This window comes from Hemicordylus capensis, chromosome 1, assembly GCF_027244095.1.
Source record: "Hemicordylus capensis ecotype Gifberg chromosome 1, rHemCap1.1.pri, whole genome shotgun sequence".
NCBI classification, from domain to species: Eukaryota; Metazoa; Chordata; class Lepidosauria; order Squamata; family Cordylidae; genus Hemicordylus; species Hemicordylus capensis.
The window spans coordinates 399,590,924-399,618,377 of NC_069657.1; the positions used below are offsets into that span (position 1 = coordinate 399,590,924).

At 44.2% G+C, this 27,454-nt stretch overlaps 1 protein-coding gene and 1 long non-coding RNA gene across 5 annotated transcripts in view; both read right to left on the reverse strand.

The window, feature by feature from the left end:
• Positions 1-16,725, reverse strand: part of KCNK5 (potassium two pore domain channel subfamily K member 5) — a 47,026-nt gene extending 30,301 nt beyond the window's left edge. The window contains exons 1-2 of one of the 3 annotated variants that reach the window (XM_053305275.1): positions 16,515-16,725; positions 15,105-15,316 (exon numbers count right to left, since the gene is read on the reverse strand). In XM_053305275.1, the coding sequence (XP_053161250.1) occupies positions 15,105-15,290 (186 nt within the window). In that variant the 5' untranslated portion in view covers positions 15,291-15,316; positions 16,515-16,725. Of the gene's footprint in view, positions 1-15,104; positions 15,317-15,666; positions 16,102-16,514 lie in introns of those variants that run through there. The other 2 variants (XM_053305278.1, XM_053305272.1) reach the window with 2 other exon arrangements.
• Positions 16,726-17,747: 1,022 nt separating this feature from the next.
• LOC128349261 (uncharacterized) overlaps positions 17,748-27,454 on the reverse strand; it is a 31,825-nt gene continuing 22,118 nt past the window's right edge. Inside the window, exon 3 of one of the 2 annotated variants that reach the window (XR_008318680.1) lies at positions 17,748-18,059. This is a non-coding gene — a long non-coding RNA (uncharacterized LOC128349261). Of the gene's footprint in view, positions 18,142-27,454 lie in introns of both variants that reach the window. The other variant, XR_008318678.1, reaches the window with a different exon arrangement.

Sequence of the window (27,454 nt, forward strand, 5' to 3'; positions counted from 1 at the left end):
AATTAGTTGCTATTTTATGCAACCCTTAGATATCAACATCTTAGAAGAATGATTCAACAGTTGCACTTAAAGATGTTTTCAGTCAACAAAGAAAATTAAGAAACAGTGTGGACAAAGAGATCACTTGAAAATCCCTTTGCCTTCACTGTACCTGCTTGTATGACAATGCAGCAGAAATACACAGGAGTCATTCACACCATCAAAAACTGTATTCTACCTGGGTTTGGAAGCTGTGTGTGCTCCCAGTTTTTGGTTGTGTGGAAACAAGGTGAGAGGAAAACCTGGGTAGCTTTTACTCCTACCTTGCTTCCACACAACCAATAACTGGGAGCACACACAGCTCCTAAACCCAGGTAGAACAAAGTTTTTGATGGGGTGAATGACCTCATGGTCTTATAAACAGTACCAACGTGAGGCACTGCAACACTGGCTGTAGTCCACTGGTGCTACAGTTATAGTTCACACAGATAGAAACAGCAAACAGCAGAGACCGTTCGAGACCCTCTTCTATAGGCACAACAGCCAAAAGGGGGGATGTGTGAATGAGTGAGTGATAGGATGTATGAGAACAGGAAGATTGCCAGGGGTCTAAATTGCCTCCAAAGAGACTTTCATGTCCTCCATATAGTCCAAATTGGCATCAAACCACTAAATAGGACTTCCATTTGCCTAAACTTTGTCTAATTAAAGCATTAGATGCTCCCAACACCATTCCGCAGGAAGTTTAGATAAATGAAGAAGAAAAATAAAAAGCTGCTTACACAAATGATTGACCACTTTATTTAATATAGTTAATATTAAAAGTGTTTTACAGAGAACGCTATTTAAGATTTGCCTTTGTTTAAAGTAAACCTGAGCAACAGTTTCTTGTACTGTCTTAATTCCTAGAACTTAAGAACCGTTGAGGGAGAGAGAAACTGAAGGAGAGGGTATTTCCTTCTGTGGTTTTCAGAAAAAAGTCAGCGTGTAACCTTCTAAAATTCAGGATTTTAGAGTAGTGGAAAGAGTGCCATTTCAGTTCTAAAACATTATCACTCTGGTGTAATTGATGTTTAAGCAAGAAACGAGAACTGACTGAATACAGGTGGGAAAAGAGAAATATGAGTGTTTTACAACCAGAAGGAATAGATCTTATATATTTTGTTCACAGTCCTGCTTCTGTACTTGTAACAGAGACCTATAAATGGGCGTTTGAGAATTAGGGTAGGCCACAGATGAGAGCTGAATTCTTAATTTGCAAGGCAGGGTCCCAATCCAAATTCTGCTATGAACTCTCACAAGATGGGACAAGACACTTGTAATGCCATGACATAAGCCCTCTTCAGACATGACTGTAAGAAGATGGCATACTCACATACTCACCGTTCTAAGCTGGTCCAAAAGTGCTGCCCCCAGCCTGTCATTCATCCATTCTCCCTCACTTCCCCTACCCAGTGTTCCTGCTAACAGGGATTCCCAGATGTTGTTGACGACAACTCCAAGAATCCCCAGCTGCAATGGCTTTTGTTTGGGGATTCTGGGAGTTGTAGTCAACAGCATCTAGGAATCCCTGTTAGAGGGAACATTGTCTGCCACTCACGCTTACGGCGTTCGTCTGACGAGACAAACCCTGTAAGTGTGATGGCAGGTGCTTCCTTGATTGGGAGGCTCAAGTCTCCCAGCTACAGAAGTGCCAACCATCACAAACTGGCTCATGCACATCCCTAATAACTGTCACATCCGATGCTTTACATGGACTTAGAACTGAAACACAATCTGTCAAAACTAAATGCTGCAAATATTTGCCTGGAAGATAGTCCCACTGGCTTCAATAGTAGGTGGTTTTAGGATTATAGTCTTATGTGTATAGGCACACCCACATGCAAGCAGTGCCAGAGACATGACCTTGGTGTATACAGTATTCCTGTAAAGAACTTAGTTTCAGAGTCTCAGTGTGCTAGTCTGAACAGATACAAACATAATAAAAATAAAATAGATTATCAAGTATTCCACTTGATCTAGTAGATAACATATAAAAGGAAGGGTTTTGCAGCAGGCAAAATGAATGCTTGATACACATGCCCCACCAGTGACAGATAGCATCTTTATTAAAGAAAGAAAAATGCAAAGACATCTTCCAAAACCAGTAATAGGGCTGTCAACTAAGGTCCAAAGGCAATGGTTTTCTTTTTCAAGCAGTTCCAGAAAAACCTCTACATTTGTTTTTTACAGTTCCATTTAGATTTTTTTTTTTAAAAATCATAACTCATTGGCCAATGTTACAAGAAATAAAAAAGTATAATGCCATAACTCTGACTGTCAAGGGAGACCCATGCCAGCGCATCGGTGACTTCCGGTCATATCCGGAAGACGAGGGCATTGGGGCAGCAGGGAGGCATGCTGCCACCCCGATGGGCTTTTTAGAAAACAGACTGGGGGGGGAGCGGTGGGAGGAGAAAGCAGCAAGAGGGGTAAGTGCACCCTACCCCACTCTTAAAGGACGACCCCCACTGCCTTTGAACCACCCTGCTGCGGTTCTGTGCACATCCCTACTAGCTATATACTTCTGGCCCATGGTGGGGCACAGTAAATAGCCCTGCCATGCTTTGGAACATTGGGTTGTGACTGCACATGATGTCCTTCTGCATCCAGAATGCCAGTTTTCACACAAATTGTTGCTATTTTGTGGTTGGGCTTCATGTGATAAACATAGTTGCATGGGGGGCTGATAACCATGTGAAGAACTAATACAATCAACTCTTGTAAGCAAGCTGCACATTTCCTGAGAAAATAGAGTGTATTCATATTTAGTGGCAGGCAACCTGTCCTTGGAAAATATGATCAAAGAGGCACCAATTTTTTATGGCAGCAGCAAACTCCTGCTAACTAGTCTTTCTCTCTGTCCTCATTTTAGTCAATACTTCTGTATCTGCTTAGCAAAATAAAAAGTCGTTATCTTTTCCATGTCCTGCCTAACTCCATAGGAAATGGTTATCACATATTTCCTTCTTTTTGGCAAGTTTTAGCTTCAGATATATTTACTTTCTGGGCGCATTACATTTTCAGGAACCACTGAAAATGTAACACCCTTCTTTTGAAACAAGTGCAGCTGCAAGTGCCGTTGAATCATAAAGTTTGAAATTGGATCATATCAGTGCTCACTGGTCAGAAAAGGGAAAGCAGCTGTTGGGACTCCTGTCCAAGCAAGCAGCTGTCCATACTGGAGCAGATCTGGATATGCATTCTTAAGATGGCTGTAAAATGAAAGTGAGGATACTCCCTAAACACTTAATGTATTACTACTGCTACATGCATTGACCCCAGTTTTGCATCTCAAACTGAGAAAGACATATTGATTCCCCTGTGTGATATAATAAAAATTGGAACTATGTTCAAAATTTCTCTGAAGTTCTTAGCAAAACAGGTTCCCAGATTTTAAGCTGATGCTATGCAACCAAGTCACCAAAAGGTAACGAACTATATAGTACAGATGGCAGGCACAGTGGCTTACTCAGGGCATTTTCTTAGGTCAGAAAATATACCAGTAAGGCTTTTCAGTTTTAGAAGGAAAGTTATAGAATCAAATAACCTTAGAGCTGGAAAGGACCTTGGAGGTCTTCTAGTCCAATATCCTGCTCAGAACAGAAAACTGCTACAGCATCCCTAACAGAGTTGTGTGGCTTGCCTCATTTCCAACTAGAAAACAGGAGATCCTGATACATACATCTACTTGGAGACAGACCCTTGTACTTTTTTATTTTAAAGCACCCAGAAGCAAATAAAGGGTGGGGCAAGTGATTGCTCTGGCGAAGATAGCATCCTGTTCTTTGTAAGAAGCCACAAACTTGTTTACATTTGTATTTAACTGGCAGATCTGCTGCAGCTGCTTTCCCCACTTATTCAACTGGGACAGTCAATGGTATGTCTTTCTTGAAAGGTCATGATAGCCATTGTCCTTAATTCACTTTCTGAAATGAAACCAGGTCAACCCCCTGACAAATCAACTATAGTTCATGAGAGGAGTTGGTGTCAGAGGTACCACAGTAATCTATATCTATATCTATAATGTTGTTACTCTTTGAGGTTGGGGAGAAGCCCCTGGTCAGAGATTTGGAACATATCATCAGACAGACATCAGAACTGAAGTGGGTGTGCATATACTCCCAGTTCTGAAGGAGGGAAAAACTGAATCATCTGTGAAGAAGCAGTGGAGACGTTCTTGTCAAAATTTGTGTTCAAGTCTTTAGAATGCCAAAGAGACTCTCAGTCCTCTTACAGGTCCATTTTAACAGCTGTGGAACAAACTGTGTTTTATTCCGTAACATCTAAAACAACTTCCTATGCTCAGCAAGTGGGGCAAAAGCTGTATTCTGTTTGAAGTGGCCATTAAGTCAAGTAACTGATCTGCTGCTATTTTAAAAAATAAAAATAAAAATGAGATGACTTCCTCAACAGAAAATTACATGCATGACTTACCCAACGGAAATCTACAAACCCACTCAAATGGGCACTAGGACACCACTTTGGAAAGTTGTCAATGGCTCCAATTCATGTGGCACACAAGAATCCATGTGAGGTACTCACATGTCAAGTCAGGAACAGAAGGAAGAGCAACAGCACAATCATTTTGGTCATGGAGTCCAGGCAGAGCTTATGGAGACCATCAAAGTATACCCCCTGCCCATCTCCATCTACTGGAACTGTCCTGCAAATTTTGATTCAAAGGTAACTGCTTGTTATCCAGTCCACACACAGGGAAGAAAAGGTAGCCATGCTGTTGCCCCCCACTTCTTTATAAAAGGCTGGATAATGCAGGCTCCACTACATGGGAAGAAGAGTACTCAGACTGGAAGGAGATAGACACATGAACTGAAGCTAACCAATTTCATGGCAGGCCCTGAAGAAGCCATTTCTCAGAATCACCTCATGCTGCTTCAGCCCTCATGCCCATCCTTGCAGGCAGAATCCTCAAGTTCACATCTTAAATGGTATTTGCAGGGGCGGGGGTCACACATATAGAGAATGAAGGATGTGGAATTGGATGTCCATGGCATTTGTTCCACTATATTTGACGCCAGTGCTACTCCAAATCACAGTGTCCTCACATGCTAAGGAATTTGCTAAACAATATAATGCTGCTTTAGTGCTGGGGGAAATTCTGTCATATCCTGTAAACAGAAACACCTCCTCAAGGGAAGGCATCTGAATTCCATGCAAAACTGTGCATTTGATGCTCTGGAAAGACACCACCTCCTTGAATGCCAGTGTAGGAGTACCAGCTGGGTCGAGCACTGCTTATACCAGCACAGAAGATAAAAAGGATTGGGTTGTTTTAATATTTCATATGAACATTCTGTAAAGAGGTACTTAAGTTAGATGGTCATTGACAAAAACATTAGCATCTGCAGCATCTTATCAAGGACATAACTCAATTGAGTATTCTCTCTCTCTCTCTCTCTCTCTCTCTCTCACACACACACACACACACACACACACACACACACACACACACACTCTTTTGAAAACAGCAGAAATTGTATTAAGTAGATTTCATTCTGCATGCATACAGGGTATGCATATCTGCCTATGTTTAAGCAACTTTCAAAAATGCACTTATTTTATCAGGCTTTTAGTTTATGTTTTAAAATTTTGTTGGTGGTTATTTGAATTTGTTTTATTTAGTTTTAACCATTGTGTTTTAATTTGAAACTGCCCAGAGATTTTATATAGGGCAGTATATAAATGCAATAAATACACAAAATAAATATTTTTACAAGTGCTATTTTATAGCAGTATCAAAATAAGTCTCCTAATACATGAAGAGTGAAGCGATTAAGAGATGCCAAAAACAGTCAAATTAATATTCTGCCACCTAACTAATTTTCAGTGGATTTGAACCCAAAATTTATCCCAACAGCTGAAAGGGTATCATTACAGGTGCAGACACAAATGGCCTTTCCCTGACACCCCAGCTAAGCTATTAAAAAGCCTGTCTATAGCTTTTTGTTGGAACTTGAGGATAAGGGGAAGCCTAACAAGCTGACAGGCAAGTGACCATGGCATGCCCGCCTGTTCTCTCTCTTCCTCCATAGAAGGAATGCATGTGTGTGACTACATGCCACCATTTAGATTAGTTTTTAATGTCTGCTTAAGTGATACAGCAGTATAAAAGGTGATTCAGCAGTAACTGAAAACCAAGTTATGTGGCAAACACATCCTGTCTTGTAAAAGACTGGAGGAAGAAAGACGAGAGTTGTAGGAGAATGTGTACAAGCCACAGTAACAGGAAAATGATGCAACAAACCAGCAGTGCTGTGACACAAAACTTCCCCCCCAGCACAAACAGGGTAAAGTGCTTTGTGGTGGCATGTAGAAAGTCCATTTCAAGAAGTCTGGAGCCCACAGTTCTTCTAATCCAGGGCTTGACAAATCCCAGGCACCAGGGAGTCATGGCGCTAGAAATTTAACCATGGCACTTAGACTAGGATATTCAGAGGAAGAGTTATTTAATAAAATCTTTATTTGTTTTGTTGCGGTAGTATGAGCTTCTCTTTATCCCCTGCCACTACAATGTCTATCACTAAGTCTGGTAATTTTGTCAAGCGTCCGTTGCTGGGCTCCTACATTTTTGGGCTGACTCTTAGATCCAAAGAAAAATTGTCAAGGCCTGTTTTGTCCATAGTAAAACAGAGAAGGCTACACATGAAGGCATTTGGACATGCACTCGATTGACTCTAAACCTATTCACAACAGAATAAATGACTTTAGTAGAGAATGCATAATTTTTAAAAATACCACAGTCTAGTACCCTGCTCACTTTTCAAACACTGGATCTCATCCCATTTAATATATTAGTACTAGTTTGGCAGTTAAGCCAGGAAAAGGAAGTAGTTGATGTTGATCATCATCAAAATTTAAAAAAAAAAAAGATGCACAATTGTCTCAGCTTATCTGTGTGGCAAAGTTGTTGGCTACTTCCTTTGGTATTTGTACGTGCAAATCCTACTTGGCACATATGAAGAATCTTGAGTAACCAGAGTTACACATTACAGTAGAAATGAACTTATTTTCATTTAACACAGTTATCCAATGACCCTTTCCAACAAATGTTGCTCAGGCATGCTAAATGGGAACATGGTATGCAATCAAAATTAAAATGCAAGATCTCTGCTTATGTGTCAGTCTTCCAAAATAACTCCAAACTCACAAGATTAAGGCACCCAATTTTGTGTTTTCCATGGACATAGGTTATAGTTATATCTGATGGCTGCCTCATACTTTAATTTCAGGAGTCATAGCCACACCTTGCAATACATGAGAAAGCTAGAGGCTGAGAGTTTACGACTATCTCAGATGGAAGACGTGTTAAGCTCCAGAGTCATTCCTAGAACTGCTGTAATATACAGGTCGTCTCTCAAAAACAACAGAAACTTATGATACCTTTACATATTTATTGTCGCCTAACCTTTCATCAACTAGAATCTCCTTCTTCACAAAGACAAAGTGTTTTCCTCATTTGGAAGATGTTTGGCTGCAGAGAAACTCTTTTGTAAAGAGTGGGGCCAAAAGGTCATGAAATACATGGGATAGGGGTAGGTCAGTGACATTTCTGAAAGTGAGGACTGCTCTTTTTATTCAGGCTTTTGGCCAATTAGTTGTCCCCTGCTCTCTTTAAATTTTGAGCTTTTTAAAGGATTTTTAAATTGGAATTTTATTGTTTTTATCTTAACACCCTGGGGTCTTAGGACAAAGGGGTGCACACAAATATAATAAACAGAATTTATGTGCAAAGCCCCAATGTACACAATATATTTAGGTAGATAAGAACAATATTTAATTGCCTGATTAAGTTCCATCAGTCGGTGTCGACTCTTAGCAACCACATAGACAGATTCTTCTCTCTAGGATGATCTGTCTTCAACTTGGCCTTTAAGGTCTCTCAGTCGTGCATTCATTGCTGTCGTAATCAAGTCCATCCACCTTGCTGCTGGTTGTCCTCTTCTTCTCTTTCCTTCAACTTTCCCCAGCATTATGGACTTCTCAAGGGAGCTGGGTCTTCACATAACGTATCCAAATATGATAGTTTGAGCCTGGTCATTTGTGCCTCAAGTGAAAATTCTGGATTTGTTCTATGTTTAATTTGATTGTTGGCTGTCCTGGCTGTCCTGATTGTTGATTCCTGGCTGTCCATGGTGTCCTCAAAAGTCTTCTCCAGCACCAAAGTTCAAAAGCGTCAATACTTTTTCTATCTTGCTTCAAAGTTCAGCTTTCACATCCATAGAGTGTAACAGGAAAAACTACTGTCCAAATAATTCTAATCTTTGTAGGTATAGATGCGTAAGGGCATCTAAATATCCTTTCCAAGGCCTTCATTGCAACCCTATCAAGTAGCCAATGCTGGTCCTTTATTAGACAAAAATCCTAAAGGAGGGCAATCCATTTGTTAGGACCAGCTAAAATATTACAATGTGGTATGCAAGGTTAATTTTGGAAAACAATTTCTCACAGACTACTTTGTTCTCAATACTTTTCAACAATATCAAAGTGACCCACTCACTACTATCTTAAAACATGGAAGGGTGTTAAATCAGCATATTAGCATAATGAGAAAGATAACACTATCACAGTGATTGCTGTTGTGAACCAGTCACACTTTATTCCTATCCTGTATACATTTGACTAGAGGAGAGCTGGTCTTGTGGTAGCAAGCATGACTTGTCCCCTTAGCTAAGCAGGGTCCACCCTGGTTGCATATGAATGGGAGACTAGAAGTGTGAGAACTGTAAGATATTCCCCTCAGGGGATGGAGGTGCTCTGGGAAGACCAGAATGTTTCAAGTTCCCTCCCTGGCTTCTCCAAGATAGGGCTGAGAGAGATTCCTGCCTGCAACCTTGGAGAAGCCACTGCCAGTCTGTGAAGACAATACTGAGCTCGATAGACCAATGGTCTGACTCAGTATATGGCAGTTTCCTATGTTCCTATGTTGTTCCCAGGCTGGGAAAGATCTTTAGCATGAAACCTTGGAGAGCTGCTGCCAGTCCGTGTAGACCAAGGATTCTCAATGTTGGGTCCCCAGATGTTATTGGACTTCAATTCCCATAATCCCCAACCAAAGGCCACTGGGGCTGGAGATTATGGGAGTTGCAGTCCAATAACATCTGAAGACCCAACGTTGAGAATCTCTGGTGTAGACCATACTGAGCTAACCAGTGGTTTGAGTCAGTATGAGGCAGCTTCCTAGGAATTTTATGCCCTGTCCCTGCTCCTTGTGTTTGACTCCACTGTCAATGGAGGGGTGTGATGTTTCTGTGTACCCATGCATCTTCCAATTGAGGAGAATACTCCATTCATCTGAGAAAAAAGGGTTAGCCTATGAAAGATTAGTCTACAATCAATCTTTTGATTTTTAGGGTGCCATAAGACTCTTTGATGTTTTTGCTGAAACAGACTAACATGGTTACCCTTCTGGATTTTTCTCAGAAATATTTTGTGTGTGTGTGACTTCAGCTGTGAGTTCAAACCAACAAGTGCACCTGTGCCTTTAAGAAAATAAACTGTGAAACATTGCAGGAAGTGAGACTAGCTACTGTCTGGAACATTTTATGACTTGATGCATGTGTATGCAACAAGGTCTTACCAAAATGTCTAACATTTTATCTCTTTAAAAGGTACACCATACTCTTTACTTCTGTACTAGATTTAGTGTAACAATTACAAATTACTTGTAAAATCCATACTCCCTACTACTTGGTACTGACCAAATGAAAGGAAAATGTAGCATTACCACAGAACTTTTGAAAAAGTAGTTCATAGAATGCGTTTAGTTCAACAATAAATGCTGTATACAAAACAAAAACACTTACAATGCTTGCTGTGAAGTAACAAGCAATATACAATTTAAAGCTAAAGTATTTTGCTTCATTTAAACATCACGTTGTACAATCATGGGACATGATACAAGATAGAATTGGTTGAGTCTTTGCAGAACTTCAGAATTAGGGGAAGGAAACCTTTCCAAAAAACCAATTTAGCATCTACCTGTAACTATCAGCTTTTGCGTATTTCTATCCTCCCCTCCCCACCATAAAAACATCTGCAACATTTTTAAAGGAGGAAAAGGGAAATCACACATACCACACCATTGCTATGAGTAAGTGAATTACCAGGCAGTTATCCAAACTGCTTAATTTCTCTAGATAATCCTTTGCCCTCTGTTGTACAATCTTGTATTTTCTTATAAGTATACCTGAAGCAAATAGAAAAACACCACCAGCTGGTACCATGTGACCTTTGTTGTAGCAGCAGTATATCATCTTTTTTAAAATTCTCATAGCACAACTCTATGCAAGTTTACTCAGAAGTGAGTCCCACCAAGTTCAGTTGAACGGGTTTAGAATTGCAACATTCAGGATGTAAGCTGCAATTTTATACACACTTTCTTTAGCATAAGCCCCTTTGAACTAATGAGATACAGCAGGTTCACATTTTGCACATCGCAGTGCAACTTTGCCATGTTTATTTACATCTGGCATTCTTGAAACTACAATACCTACAATATCCAATAAAGTGAAGATAAAGGAGCTTATAGGGATTAGTGAGAGACTCCAGGGCACAACTTTACCTTTAGTGAGAAATGGGCTGCTGCTTACCCTTTGCAGAGTATCCAAAAACCCCACCTCCTCAGTACTCTATATTCAAAGGCACATTAGCAATTCATTCTGTTAAGGGACTTGGGACAAAGCTGGATGGCTCTCTCACACTCATCACTAATACTGGAGCTTTTTAGTGGACATTGAAGACATTTTTATTCCACATGATTTTTAGTATATTATTTTTACTACTGGATAAAGATTTGGCTTTCATGTTGTTTATATATAGTCGTTTCATGTAGTTTTACTGTAGATTTTGTATTTTTTATTCTTGTTAGCTGCCTTGGACTTTTTTAGGGGAGTGGGATAAAAACTGCTGGTAATACATACATCACCAACATGTATCCTGATCTTGGCACAACCATACTTCACGCAGTCACAACTAGAGGGACAGATATTATCCAGAAGAATTATATCCATCATACTGTAGGGCCGTGCACAGAATCAGCAATGACCGGTTTAACGGGAGGGTTACCTTTAAGGAGCAGGGAGGATGCTCTCCGCCCCCCCCCACTGGCCCTGTGATAAAAAATGGCCCCACAGAGCAGCAGCATACCTCCTTGTCACCCCAGTGCATGACGGACCAGAAGCGCCTGGAAACTGCCAGACCTTTAAACTGGTTCAGAGGTCTGTAAGAGGGCCTCCTAACCGGTTTGAGCACATCCCTATCACACTGTACAGAAGACTGAAATCTGGGTGCTAAAAAGGCTTGGGAAACGACTTGACTAGCAAGCCAGGGGTTGCCAGTTCGAATCCCTGCTGGTACGTATATCGGGCAGCAGTGATATAGGAAGATGCTGAAAGGCATCATCTCATACTGTGTGGGAGGAGGCAATGGTAAACCCCTCTTGTATTCTACCAAAGATAACCACAGGGCTCTGTGGTCACCAGGAGTTGACACCGACTCGATGGCACACTACCTTTACTGGAGCTATAGCAAAATCCTATGTTAGACAAAGAGGGCAAGGAGACATCATACACTGTCCCAAGTCCCCACTCAGCAGTATGAATTGCTGGTATACCCCTGAAGGCCATACTGAGGCGTTCAAGGTTTGAATGTGAGGAATCGGCAGCAACCCATCTCTTTCATCACATCTCTTCTAGAACTTATTTTCAGGAAAACGTGAACAGGATTGAAGCCTGTGCATGCTTTGTAATGTCTGGATACTTCTAATGTGACTAGAAGATGCAGGCCAAAAAGAGAATCAAGAATAGGATACAAGTCTTCTTTGAAATAGAGGAGTGAAGACAAATAGGTAAGAGACACGCAGGGCAGAGAACAGTTGTGCAAAACAAAAGGCTAGTGGGGTTCAAGAGGCACATGCACATGCAGGCGTGTGGCATAACCTGGGAAAGGAGGTAGTGAACCAGCAGCATTTCGAAGTACTGAAGAACTTCTAGGGTAAAGTTCTAACCACTGCAACAGCAAGTGTCCAAAATTTTCACTAGAGGAACCCACAGCAAAGGATAGATTTTGGAGGCATTAAAATGCAGCTCATGAAGCAGTAGGATCAAAAAGTATGTTATGTCAAGGCACAAGGCACACTTGCAGCCCCTTATACACATGAGGCTAATAATCATTGCTTTGCAGTACTTAAGTCTTGGTGACAAGAAAGATTAGTGGAATCCTAATGCAAAGACAATTTAACTCAATGACTACACAAACCGTTGCAGTGCTATGCAAGACACTCCTACTTCAGGAGATACCCTGTGCTCCCTGATAAGAGTTCACATGAACTCTGAAGCTACAATTTAAGTAGAGGAAATTGCTGAAGTCTCATATTTCCTTGTATTTTGCATGCTATGCTGAAGAGGCAAGCTTATTTTTCAGGTAAATTAAAAAAATTAAACTTAGTCCAGTTTGCATCTTAAGCAGGGCAAAGGGCTTCCCTGAAATTACTTGAAGAAACCCCCAGCTGTGTACATGGTTATTCCCTGGGTGCACAAATAACTTCAATGGATTGTGCAGTAACTAAGTTTTAATTTAGGAGTTTCTCAAGCATTCCCATGTGGTGGGTGGGGGACAATAAAATACAAGCCCACAAGGAACAAGCAACATCAAATATAAGAACCACTTTTTAGATGACAGCCTTTTATCATTAGCAAAAGGACAAGAGAGTGAGAAGATAAAAGAACCTTCAAAATCAAGATATGTCAGAACAGAGTTTAGAGCCAGGAGGTCTCTAAAGGTAATCTAGTTCATACTCTGCACAAAAAGATGACCCCAGTTCACCCAGATTATGGAATGCTGTGTCATCAAGCCCAGTTGCCAGGGTTTGAAGACACTTTGAAGACACTAAGATTCAAATCCCACCTCTGCCACAGACTTCCTGGCTGACCTTTGGCAATTTGCTTTCTCAGCTTCAGTTGCCTAGTCATTAATCATTAATGGCCAGTGAGGATCATTAATGGCCAACATCTCAAGGCGACTGTGGGGGGAAATTAAGGATAAGGAACTTAGCAAGTTAAAATATGCTATGCAAACAGTGCAAAAGAGAACTATGACAACACTGTCTGTAAGTTCTGCTAAGAATTCCTGCCCTGGCTGAATTAACTAATTGGTTCTTCTTCTAGGATCATCCACAGTCATCTTGGCTTCACTAATGCTGAAGCACAGGTAGAATGAGATCTCTAGCATTTATTAGTGCTGGGTTACCCAAACTTTAAGCCATTATTAAGTAATAATCACTGCAGAGCTATGATGTTTTCACAGAAGTGTCTCAGACCTACTTACCTCTGGTATCTCATGGTCTTTTGACCTGACTGTTCACACACACACCCCATGAATGAAACAGACACCAAGTGAGGAAAACATGCTTTTTTGCAAAATGAGCTCCCATTCACAAGAGATAATAATTCTTATTGTCTCACAAGATTTTACTCCAGAATTAGAGACATTTCCAGTGCTAAATACAGCAGACAAAAAGTACAGCGAGGACTCAGCTTATCTTACTCCATCATACCGAGAATTCAGCAGTTCCTCATTTTACTCTTTGACTTCACACTCTGTGCAAGCCAAAGCTTAGTAAAAGTCCCTGGCAAGTTTCCACATAATGGAACCTACCAGGCACATAAGAAGAGACAGGCAAACAAAGAAAAGGATCAAGTAGAGCAACTATTCAGCATTATCTTTTGTTATCTCATGCAGCTCAATCAATGAGGTTCCTCCAAACTAAGCACTCTGAGAACAGAATCTTTATATTCATGCTGAGATATAGCAGGATATCCATACTGAGATGATAAGAAGAATGCCTGATCCATCTAGGGAAACTAGGAGTTGGATTACCCTGAGCCATATTAAGGAATGTTTCCCAGTGAATGATTTCAAGGAAGATAATCACTTTTGTAAAGAACAACAAAAACAAAGAAGGGGCAATCTAGCCTAAAGGCACTGAACTGATTATTTGCTATCAACATACAAGCTTTTTCTTCATGACACAGTCTTAAAGCTACCATTCAACAATTCTGAAAGAAAATGTAAACTATACATTGTTTCAAGGACATATTGCAAAATTGACTTTTCACTCTTTAGCTATACTTGTTTTCTCTTTATAATCTCAACTTTCCTCTTTCACCTGTGCACATTTTTAAACTTTTACTGACACATCTGCACAGCTTTTAAAAAGATGAAATGGGAAATAAGGCACCTGCTGCTGATATAAAACAAACAATGTGCCAGGCCTGCCCCCTAGAAAAACCACATAATAGCTTCTTGCAAATATGACCAACTTGGCCTTAACAGTGTGGAAAAACACAAACTAATTGAAACTGAACGCTACTGGAGAAAGTCCATTTAAACACTATTTCAGAGATAAACACCATTATACGATGGCACATACAGTGAGAGGGGAAAAAAGGGAAAAATGATTTAAGATTGTTACTACAAATCAACTTTGTGCTAAATGTCACATTTAATGTATTTTTTCTTTCAAAGAACTATTTGTTCTGCAAACACATACTCCCAGTGTTAGAACTCTCTGGGTGTTCATCTACTTTGAATTTTGTTCATGCATTGTTGAGTTTGTGCAATTTGGTGAGGGAGGAGGAGGCATGGAACATGAAATGCTCCTTCAGAGCTGAACAATAACCATGTTTTCATTCAAACGTTTGGTTCCCACTTGCAGGAGAAACACAAACATGTCTCATTTGGGAGTTTAAAAAAATGAGGGCATTTCTCCCTCTACTTCATTGCAAGATGAGTGAGTGGGTGGGTGTGTGTGTGTGTGTGTGTGTGTGTGTGAGAGAGAGAGAGTGCTTACATTTTTAAATAATCTCAGGAGGCATTTACTTAGGCTCATAACCAGTGCCCTTTAAAATCCTCTTGGAAGAGTCAATCGTGCGCTTAGGCTCTACAGTGGAAACAACATAGCATGCAAAACTGACAAGCCGCCAAACTCCCGCAACACAGGAGCTTCTCTATCCGAGTTTCTGACGAGACAGCGAGCGTAGCAAGAGAAAGCTGCTTTTTCAACTCACCTGTAAGATCTTATCCAGCCCTTCTTGGCCCAGGCAGGGAAACTCCTTGAGGAGCTCACTTTTCCTCGCTTTGTACTTGAGCGATTCTGTTTTCCAGTGAGGTCGCTCCAGAACTTCGAAGATAGCTGCCCCGATGGACAGGTAGAAAATGATCGCGGAAGTCAGCAGGGGACCCCTGTCTACCATGGCGGTGCCCAGTGGGGGACGCTCAGCTACAGTGAAAAGGAGGGAGCTGCTTAGATTTGCCTTGGTCGGAGTGCGAAGGAGGGAAGGAAAAAGGAGCCCTGAGCTCCCTCTGGAGAGAATGCGAGGGACACACACATTCTCTCTTTCCTTACCCTGTCTTGGTTTCCCACCCCTTCCTCCTCCTCCTCTCCCCCATCCCTCTTTTTTTTTTAAAGAAGTGTTTCTCTCCCTCTTGCTCTCCTCCCACCGCCTCCTCCTCCCTGCTGCTCCTTCGCTGCCCCTCTCAAGCTATCCCCCCCACCCGTCGGCTTGCTCCTTTCTTTCTACTCCGGCACGGTTTGAATTTGGTGCCCTTGTGCTCCCCCACTCTCCTCACCGAGCAGCGCATGCGGAGCGTTCTCCGGTTGGCCGGTGGCGGCGGCGGCAACAGCAGCGTCGTTCTCCCGCCTCAGGCAGGCGGGCAGAGGGAGTGGGGGAGCCGAGCTTAGCCCGCGGGTCGCATGTAGCGCGGCCTCTACCTCCTTGTTCCCCTCTCCGGGCGCCCTGCCTGGCAGCCGGCGGCGCCGCGCACAGGAGCCCGCCCTTTCTCTTTCGCTCTTTCTCAGCAGCCCGCGCTTTCCCGCTTCCGACCTCCGAGGCTCTCGCTCTAGCCCAGGGTGGCCCCTGGGGCACGCGCAGCGAAGAAGGCTGTGAAAGAAGAAGCGCCCGCCTCGCCCTGCCAAGCTTGTGGGAAGGTCGGGGCTTGTGCTGCTGCCATCGCCTGGGCGGGGCGAGCTGTGCGAGCAGCAAATTAATTCATGCCTTCTCCTGTGTGAGGTGCTTGCTCTTACCTTGACCTGGGTGGGAACCTGCGTAATGTGCCCAGTGTGTGACACACACGCGGGGGCGCGCGCACCCTCCCTCTGGGGCTGAGGGAAAACTTGATCCCGGCAAGGTAGCTTTCCAAAGTGGGGGGGGGGGCTCGGTTAAAATGTAATTGCTCTGGAGATAAATCTCGCCCGTGTGATTGATCACCAGCCACGCTCCCAGTGACCGCGGGGCATCAGACACCTGTTGCTTTTTACCTCGGAAACTGTGACTAAGGGCTTCCCTTCCTGTACTACTACGCATATTTTTAGACCGCTTTCCAACTGTACTCTTTACAATACGATGCCCACTCGGAACCCAAGCCTTTCTGCAATGGGACTCCCTTTCAGGTACATGGCGGAAAGCATATTTACTTACGGTCTGCTCTAGTGTGTTTTCTCAGAAGTGCTGGACTTGGAATGGCTAGGTCTAAACTCACATCCCTTTTGAAGCAAGATGAATGGCCTTCGGCAAGTCGCTGTCGCTGGGTTATGAGGGTACCTGAGAATCCCCCGAAGCTCCATGAAACGGTAGCAGGAGATCCTGGAGCGTAGTACTTTTCAGATCGTGCAAAGCTGCCACTTGGGGCAGCAAAATGTCTTGAGCTGTCAAGTTCCTGGTGTCAGGTGCACTGATGCCACACACCTTTCATCCATATGTCACACGGAAACCGGGGCAATCCCAGGGCTTATACCTGCTATTCCATATGGCAAAGGAGGGGTGAGCAGGACTAGCACTGACAACACAGTCCAAAAGAGAGATTGCTGCCAACAACTCCTCCTCTACTAAATGAATGTTTGCTTTCTTCAGTACCTTTTCTGTCCTTTCTGGTTAAATGCTACAGGATTAAACCAGCCATTTGGATAATAAAAGTGCTCTCTTGCACATGCCCTTATATTTTCCAGTCATGAAATCTATCCCTTCACTGACCGGGGTGGTGGTCAGAATATTCACAAAGTACTTTGTGAATGTGTTATTAGTGAAGTCCAATATAGAAAGTAAATATTAGCCATCGGATCTAAGTAGTGTCCCACACATTTAAGCATTGTTTATGACAAGAAAGCTATAGAGAAGACAAGACTGAATGTCCCCCAGAGGGTTTACCTTAACTATTTCTCCACCCACCCCCACCAGTTTGCTTCTGATCTAACTCTGGAGTTCACAGATTAATAGGCAATCTAGAAGGCATGAATGAATTTTGTAGTGCTTTTTTCTTGTGGCAAATCATGTAACTGAAAATTAGGGGCTATGGAGAGGTTTTGCTGTAGGTGTTTTACTTTTAACAAGATTGCTTTGTTTTCTTTCCATATAAAATGTATGGGGGAGTAGTACCTCTAGTTTAAAATGGGCAACTGGCATGGGAAAATAATGCATTTCTTCCCTTTCATCCTTTCCTTTGTCTGTATGTTGTCTGCACACATTGTAAGGAACGGCTGCATAAATATTGGCATTGCATTTAGAACATTGTGTACATTGTGCAAGTGTGAGAAACCTGCCTGTGGTCTTCTGTGACATTAAAAAAATAAGACCTTATCCACAGTATGTATAAAAGCTAAACTATGTAACAGAGAGTAAATACTTACAAAAGGATTTCACAAAATGATATCATCAGGAAATTAGGAAATAATTCATGTTCAGTGTTTGTTTATTGTAAAATAATGCAACTACCACAACATAATTCTAGCTAGATATCAAGAATATTGGGCTTAGTTAACTGCTAGTCAGAAAAGGAATAGACTCATGTTAGATTGGAATTATTTTACAACATTAAAACAGTACAACAGCCAAAAGACAAATATTATGGTTCAGCAAAGAGAATGTACATGGGGACATTTGTTGCAGATGGGTTGAAGGAAGAGAGAGGCAGCATCACCCAGGAGTTCTTCCAGACATAAGGGACAGCAAGGGAGAACAGGCCAAGTTCTGTAAGGGAGAAGAAGACCTTCAGATGGCTGAGGGTAGTTTAGCTAAAGAAGCAAGGGCGATGGGCAGGAATACTGTAGATCTGGATAGGAAGACAGAGATATAACTGACACTATGCGTACCCAGGTACTGCATATACATTTACTCCCCTGATCTAGCTGCTGGGCCTAGCCCGATTTTGGCAGAACGTGAGAACTACCAGACTCGCAGGTGAGCCCTGTCTCTCCAAAGCGGGTAACCCGCTAACTTACCTCTCCCCTTAAACGATGTTAGCGGAGCAAGCGCTCTGCTAACCCCCGTCTTTTTGATCGTGTAGCCCCTAGTGGCGCAGTGGTAAAACTGCTGCCCTGTAACCAGAAGGTTGCAAGTTCAATCCTGACCAGGGGCTCAAGGTTGACTCAGCCTTCCATCCTTCCAAGGTCAGTAAAATGAGTACCCAGAATGTTGGGGGCAATATGCTAAATCATTGTAAACCGCTTAGAGAGCTTCCAGCTATAGAGCGGTATATAAATGTAAGTGCTATTGCTATTGCCGCATCACGGCTCCATGCCGCGGCAACACACGGTGAGACCCCCGCCAGGAGGCTGAAACAAGCCTCCCGGCCCTGGGGGTCACTCCAGGATGCCCCACGTGCTCCTGGAACTTCCGGGGGCTGCACTGCCCCTGATCCCCGCAGCCCCCGCCGGCTCTGTGATGGAGCCAGCAGTCGTGTGGGAGGATGATCCGGCTGCCCAGGGCTGCAGCCTGGATAGTCTGCAGGGAGAGTGTGCCAAGCCCACTCTCTCTGCTGACCTCATTTGGGCGAGTCTCACTGATCGTGAGACTCGCTTCTCTGACTTGCTTGTGAGGGAGGCACTGCTTATCGGTAAGCTGCTTAGCCCTTGTACAGTTGTATCCTCTCGAATCTCCTGACAGTTTGTGTATCAAGAAAATCTGTAATGTTTCTTGCCAAGCATAGGACCTAGGTACTCTCCTTGATACTCCTTAGCTAACAACTCTTGCACACCCTTCCAAAACTCCCTCAGAGGATTGGACAGGCCACTGATTGTTTAAACAAAAGGTGCTGGCAGAATCAAATCACTGGCAAGTTGTGTTGACTTGCTTGAACTGATGTCCTCAACCCTTGTGTGTGTCTGTCCAACCTCTTTATTCTTCTGGACTCTTCACTCCATCCCAATTAGGCCAACAGCAGCCACTGTTACTCCTTGCTTTTTGCTCCTCTAAGAGTCCTACTTGGTCCTGTGTTCATGTTCCTTTTAGTCATCTGTGTTATGAGGCTGGGCACCTAATAGATTTCCTCCTGACAGTTGTTTTGTCCTTCCCTTAGTGTGTCTTCAGGCATTTTTTTATCACTGGATCCTGACATTCTCTCTTAATGGTAACATCACATTCTGCTTACCCTCAACCTTAAAATTCTACAGGTTTGTTTAAACTGTGCATACTCCAGAGTTTGAGGCTCTCCACAAGAGCAGTATGAAGAGGTTTTGCGGAGAGAGTAGGTTTGACCCATTCTCCCCGCAGACAATTGCTCAATCATCCGGCCACCCAGATGATTACTGGCTCTGTCACAGAGCTGGTGCAAGCAGTGGAGGTTGGGGACCTCCTGGCCCCCAGAAGTCCCTGAAAGCACCGCATAAGTGTGCAGTACCCTCTGGGGAGCCTCCCTGTTATGGGAGGGGCTACTCATGAGTTGGTGCGGCACAATGCTGTGCCACAATGACACACAATCACTTAATGTGTTTTCGGGCTCCCTTGCACCCAACACCTGGGTTAAGAGGTGGGCTACCCAAGAGGGTTCGGTGGCGAGCCGCGGCCAGGAGCTCCCATTGGTTCACACACACAGCTAAAATTGGGCTGGGCTTCCCTAGCCCAATTTTAGCTGCATGTGAGAATAGCCTCTTTGTATGTAGCAAAAAGAAATATTGTGATTTATCTGCTCTTTATTAGGTTAAAACTTTTCCACTCAGTTTTTTTGCACATCTGAGTGTGCAGTTTCATTTAATCCCTGAACTAAATCTGTGCAAATGATACATGTAGAAATAAGATATAGATGACAACATAATTTAACAAGGTAGAAATCCTGCAAATCACTGCTGTGCATAAAAAGAAATGATGTAAGCCTTAAGACTGTCCTGATCATCTGTGCTGAGTAAGAATAGCCTCCAGGCAACCATCTTTATCCACTACTGTGAAAACAGAACCATGCACACAGCCTCCTAGGGCCAGACTTAGACCAAATGGTGCTCCAGGAAAGGAGTATCTTCATTGTCTCTTCCATTCGTCCAGCTTTGCAATACCTTTATTTTTTATTGCATTTGTAATCTGTTTCATGATTTGAAAGAGTGTTTGCAAGATTTATCTCTGTCATATAAGATAAATTTGCACACATGAATATGTAAATCTGTATTTATTCATGCCATACATGTGTGAGTATATGGGAAAATAAAAACAAACTTGTTTTCTCTGATCTTATATTGTACATAGCTTTTAATTCATCTCTTTGTTTGAAGATGAACTCATGCCCCTGGCTACTTTTTCATATAGACTTGGCTGGGTTGGGATTATCACAAGATACACTTAGGCAGGCATTGGGGCACTACACAGTCTATGCCAGTGGAATAGTAGCACTTTTCTTTTGCTAGAACTGCCTTGGTACATATGCTCTGTAACTATGTTGGGGGTGGTGGGGGGAGATACATTTTCCGACTATTTGGATGACAGGGAAGTCAAGTTTAATAGACAAGCACCATATAGTAGGGGTCAGGGAGCCCACTGGAATGTTACCTAGACCTAAGGCATATTGGGATGAGCAGTAGCAGCAACACCTCATTGAAATCTGGTAGTTAAGATTAGTTAGGGCAGCTCAGACAAGTCCTACCCACTTTCAGGAGCTGGACACATTCCAGTTTGTGATCATGTCTTTGATAAAAACAAGGTAGGAGGTGGGGAGTTTGATCATCTGTCAAGCCCTTTCTGGGTAGGACACTTTTTCCACCTACCTCATTCAGAACATGGGGATGAAATCTGGGTAAGGTACACAAATCCTACCCAGCTGGGGCTTGACAGACTATCGAACTGCCCACTCCTACCTTGTTTTTATCTAACACATCTGCAAATGGGAATGCGCCCAGCTCCTGAAATTGGGTATGACTCATCTCCTACCCTGTTTATAGTTGTATGATGATCTCCCTTCTTAAGTGATAAGGACGATGGAAAAGGGAACCAGGAAGGACCCCAGCCTAGGATTGTTAGGCAGTGTTGCTGCAGAGCAGGCTCCAAGGTGAGATAGTAGTTACATATTTATTACAGAGATACAGATGATACCAACAAGAAAAATCACATTAGATATAATATATCTAATACTACTACGGTAAGAACTTTATATGCTGTATCCTAGTATAACCTCTAAAACCCCATTGGGATTGCTTTTCAACAGTTCATCTTCTGATTTAGCATTTATCCCTGTCATAATAAGTTAAAATATAATCATAATAATAATAGCAATTACTTGCTAGTCCCAGTTCATGGGATGCTGTTCATAATGTCACAGTGCATCAGGCAGAATTCCATCAAGTGCGTTTACAGAAAGTGGTTGGGCTCTACTTGTTAAATTTCTACCTGGACATATTCCTTTCCAGCCAGTACAGAACTGAAAAATGAAGGCAAAGTATGGGCGTGTTGAGCCCAGTTTGTTTAGCCAGTATAATATAGAATACTATACAAAGTCTTGATTGCTTACATGGTGAAGAAGTTAAGATGACCAAATGTATTTATTATTATTATTATTATTATTATTATTATTATTATTATTATTATTATTATTAAAACGTTTATACCGCCGTTCCAAAAGGCTCAGGGTGGTTTACATTAAAACACCATTAAAATCAGTTAATAATTAAAACAAAAATAATAAAGCATAAAAACAATAATTAACAATTTAAAACATCGTAAAACAACAATTAAATACTCAGAAGAATTTAAAAACAAGTTTTAAAAAGCTGAGAAAGCCTGGTTGAAGAGATGTGTTTTCAGGTGTTTTTTGAAAATTGCCAGAGATGGGGAGGATCGTATCTCAGCAGGGAGCATATTCCACAATCTCGGGGCAGCAGCCAAGAAGGCCCATCTCTGTGTAGCCACCAAACGAGTTGGCGGCAACTGGAGACGGACCTCCTCAAGTGACCTCAATGGGCGGTGGAACTCATAGCGAAGAAGACGCTCTCTTAAATACCCAGGGCCTAAGCCGTATCGGGCTTTATAAGTTATAACTAGCACTTTGTATTTTGCTCGGAAAACTATTGGCAGCCAGTGTAACTCCATCAACAAAGGAGTAATGTAGTCTCTCCGAGATGACCCAGAGACCAACCTGGCTGGGTTGGTATTTCCACACTTTTTGTGTAATATGTAAGCATTTTCATTATCTTAAACCTTATTGTTGTTGTTGTTGTTGTTGTTGTTTTAAGGAAATATTGACCTGCATCTTTCATGCTGCTATTCCAAAATAATATAAAAGATGTGGTTCTCTGCTGCTGGAGCCAAAGCCATCTCTGAGTGGGTTATCCTTCTCACGTGCTCTCAGGTAGGACTAATTGAAAATGTTGCAAAGTCTTAAGAGTCTGGGCATGATAACCCTGCCCAGTTCGTTTAGTCCTGCTGCACTCCTAGGCAGATGTTCCTTAGTTAGCTCTTTATTAACTGCTCCTCAGTCTTTTATATCTCTTTTACAGCACCAGTCCTTACTCTGTACTCCTCTGACATATTTAGCTTGCTCTTCCTCTCTTCGTTCTCAAACCCGCCCCCCCAACTTTTCTTCCTTCTTTATTCCCCGTGTTTTCCCGTGTTTGTCCTGTGTCTATGGAGTGAGGGCAGGCTATTAGACACGTACTGCTCCCACAGGGAAAGAACACAGAGGGCTTCCCACTCTGAACGTGAGCACCGGGCTTTCCTCCTCCAGCTGCGCCACTATTAACCACCGTGCCGCCATTAACTGCCACACTTCCAAGCGAAATGGAGGACGCCTCCTTGCCTGACAGACTGACCAGGAGCTTGTCTAGGGCAAGAAGGGAGCCTAAGCCAGACAGTGTGGGTCAGGCAGCAGCCTTGCTTCCACTGCTGCCGAGCACTTCGGGGCTGTCGGGCACCTATTCTTATATGAGTGCCAGGAAACCTGGGATTGGGGCGGGAAGGTCGGGAGTCGCTGTCACTCAGAGCTGTGCCTCTCTGACCACAGACTGCCAGGGATTGGGAGGCAGATCAAGGAAGACCGCTCCATCATCTGGCTAGAGGGATGCAGCAACCTTGGTGAGATGCCTCCTTGGCGTGGTGGGTCAGGGTGCCATTCCCGCAGGTCCCTCGGCCCCATTAGCAGCCCCATTAATCGGCCCCATTAGAAGCCCTCCCTTAGGAAATGCCACTGGCATGGCAGTCTTGGATACAGGACACCCTAGTGCTATCTCTAAAGGGGGTTGTGCAAAAGTCCAGAAGGGGAAAGAAAAGGGGCAGAGAGGCGTCCTCTGCCTCTACATCTACTGATTCAGGGGCCAACTCACCTAAAAAAGCCAAAAGAAAAAGCGCACCAAACACAGGTCCCCTACGCTAAGGGGTCCTGGCAACAATGGGAAGGGGGTTCACTTCTCTGAGGCCTCTGGAGGAGATTCACCCAATCCTACTCCTAGTATACCAGTACCAGTTACTGTTAATAGGGGCAACCAGACAGTTCCTCCGGTGACTACTGCCCAAATTCGGTGTGTGGGGGGGGGGCCAGTGGGTTTACCCCTTCATGTATAAACCCTACTGTTACACAGTATCAATTGGTTAAAGCTCTGAGCGATTCACTTGGCATTGCTGTTGTTCCAGAACTTGAGATTCCGCAAGCATGTGTTGATCAGGACCAACGATACGACTGTGAAGGCCCTAGGGATGTGCACAAAACCGGTTCTCCCGGTTCGGTTCAGATCCGAACCAGGTCCGAACCAGACCGGGGTGGTTCGGTTTTGGTTTTGTCCGAACCACCCCGGTCCGGTTCGGATCCGAACCGGTTCGGATCTGAACCGAACTGGTTTGGATCTCAAAAACTAGCTGGTTTTAAAGGGGACCTTGTGTTCTACCTGCCACCCAAATTTCAAGTCGATTGGACCTTCCTCTGATTTTTTAACAATTTTTTTAAAATTTTCAAATTTTGCCCATAACTCCCTATGTGGAGCACTTCGGGGCAAAAAGCTGGGGTGGGTGGTAGCCACCCATGGGTGTCCTCCACCCCAACAATCCCCAGGCAATTGGTTGCTCCCAGTATTATTGGTGAATTTTTGGGGGGTGGGAATTCCCATTGGCTAGAATGGGGGTTTTGGGCTGCCCCAGACCTGCCTCTGTGGGGCGGCAGCACCCCCAAAGTGGGTCCGGGGCCATGGCAAAAATGGCCTCAGTCCCTCCCAGCAATCTCCGGAGAGATAGGAGTGGTGGTTTTTTTAATTAAGATTTTCTAAGGCATTAAATAATATCTAATTGGAAAGAATAGAATGTGTGTCACTGGGTGAAAGGTAAAAGCCACATAGAGAGACAGTTATTTAATGCCTTAGGAAATCCTGATTAAAAAACCATCACTCCTATCTCTCCGGGGATTGCCGTGAGGGACTGAGGCCATTTTTGCCATGGCCCCGGACCCACTTTGGGGGTGCTGCCACCCCACGGAGGCGGGTACACGGGGCTGCCCCAAATCCCCATTCTAGCCAATGGGAATTTTTTTTCCTCTTCAAGAAACCCACCAACAATGCTAGGGGCACCCATCAGTTGTCACCCCAGCTTCTTTGCCCCTCTCTCTCTGGGTGCCCTACACGTAACACCCAGTCAGTCCACCTTAATACCTACCTACCACCTACCCAAGCAACTAAGATGACACTCAGAGAGACAACACCAACTCCCTGATCTAACAAAAAGGCCACTGCTGCTGCTGCCTGCCAGCAGTGGAGCAGCACACTAAGCACACACACAGAGAAGAAGCAGGAGGCGGAGCAGAGCAGCAGACCTGCTGCTCTGCATGATGGGTGATGTGATGATGCCCAAAGAAGCCACCGCCTCACTCAGTGCCTGCCACTGAGGTCTGACAGACAGAAGCCAAGCCAGCCAACCTGCTCTGCTCTGCTGCTCCTCCTCCCCATGGATGATGCACACACACCCCACATCTGGCCAGAGGCCAGCCAGCAACAACAACAACTACTACTACTACTACCCCCAAAACCAGTGTTGCTACGCTACACCAACATTGCCAGTCACACGCACCACAGCCTGAGCATGGCACACAGCCAACAGCTGCTGCCAGCCAGTGCCTAGCAAGCCAAGCCAACAAAAGGAGAGCTGAGTAGATGGCGCACGCACACCAACCTGTCACGACGCGCAACTGCAAGGGGAGAGGGCACAATTACAGGCAGGAGGAGGCGGGGCAATCCTAGCACAGATTTTGAAGTTGAAATCCAGTACATCTTCTACCACCAGCTGTAGTGTAGTGTGGTGAGTGCATTGAGTGCAGCTGACTGAGTGTGAGGAAGGATGATACTAGTTAGTTAGTTTCAGCAGACTGAGAGCATTGAGCATGGGCAATGGCATTTGGCAAGCAACACAACAAGACAACACTCACCTGCTGCTGCTGGTTCTAGTAGTTGTCTCTTGTCTTCACCTCTTTTTCATGTGTGGGCAGTGAGTGCATGCCTTTTGCCTTACTTGAAAAGAAATGGTTCTCTGGTCCACCACATATTTGCTCAAGGACACAGAGAGGACCAAGGCAGGTGGTGGTGGCACCAGTGTGAGTGCATGCGTGCTGGTGTTTGCCACCAGAGGTGTGTGTGTGTGCTGCTAGCTAGGAGGGGGGAGGGAGGGAGGGAAGGGGGGAGGAAAGGGGGGGGAGTTGGAGGGGGAGAGGGATGTAGCAGAGGGGATTGAAGGGGGAGGAGGGTCTGGCTCAGAGTTGGTCAGCCACATATTATGCACACACATGGTCACGTGTGTGCTTCGGTGGGAGAGACCAGATTCTCATCATCTTGCCAGACCGGGGTTTGGGGGCAGGTGAGGTGGGTGTGGAAGGGAGGATGGAGGAGGGAGGATGGGGGGAGGGAGGGATGGAGGGAGTCACGGGGGGGAGGGAGTCTTGGAGGGGGGAAGGAAAAAAAAACATGTAGACACACAGCACAGACAGACAGACAGCACACTACAGAAAGCATCCACACACACAGACAGTGCTAGGCATCCATTCACACAGACAGACACACATACAACAGGAAAAGACAGACTGAGCCTGCACCACACACACACACACAGAGACCCAATTCCCCCCCTGCATAGTTATCAATCAATATGTTGTGTTGGCAGCCAGTTCATTGCTATTCTGATGGTTTTTGGTTTTTTTGCCATCAGCCAACATCAACAGTGACCACAATCAAGATGAACATAAGATGATAATAATTCATTCGTTTCATTAGAAAAAATCATCCAATTATTTTCTCCATGTAAACCAAGCCCCCGCCCCCCCACATGATTTCTGGTAACATTTTCAATAAAATCAATTCATTTGGCATTCATCATTTTGTTCTCCCTTTGTTACCTTTTTTCCCCCTTTTGGACAATTTTGAGGGTTGATTTTAACATGGGGTTTTAAAGAAAAAATTATTTACATGTTTATTTACATACAAGTATTTACAATATTTACACTGCATTAGAACGTATACCCGCCGCTGCCGCTGAGTCTAGTACTATTAGGGCTGTGCTACTTTTGGGGTGTGTGCCGTGCCCACGCCAGGTCCCCAAATGCTGACCGGTGGAGAGATAAGGGCCTGTGCTGCTGCTGGTCAGCATTGGGTTTCTTTTTAGGTGGGTGTGGGCATTGTAAACGTCTGGCCAGTCGCAGTACTACAACTACTACTACCAATGCATCTCTGTGTGGGCACACTACACGCTGCGACTGGCTGGCACGGCTCAGCATCTGTCACATCAGCTCAGCTAGAGGTGGATGGGGGGAGGGGGAGGGATAAGCACAGAGGTCGAGCCAGGCAGGTGACCAACCATAGGGCAACCCACGGTAATCACTCACCCGGCTCAAACTCCAGCTTGGGGTAGCCCAACAGGGGGAGGTTCACCTTAAGGAAGACCAGCTGCTCCACCAGACCAGGGTCCAAGCGGGAGCGAGAGGGTGTCACCATGTCCCTGGCACGTGAAAACACCCGCTCACTCTGGACACTGGTCGGGGGGCAGGAGAGGAGGCGCACAGCCACCACCGCCAGGTCCGGCCAGACTTGGCGGCGGCTCGCCCAGAACTGTGCGCAGTCCACGCCGTCTTCCTCCACAGGCTCCTCCAAGTACGGCGCAACGCATTGCTCAGCACTGGAGGGGGACCTGGCAGGTCGAGCCTCCCG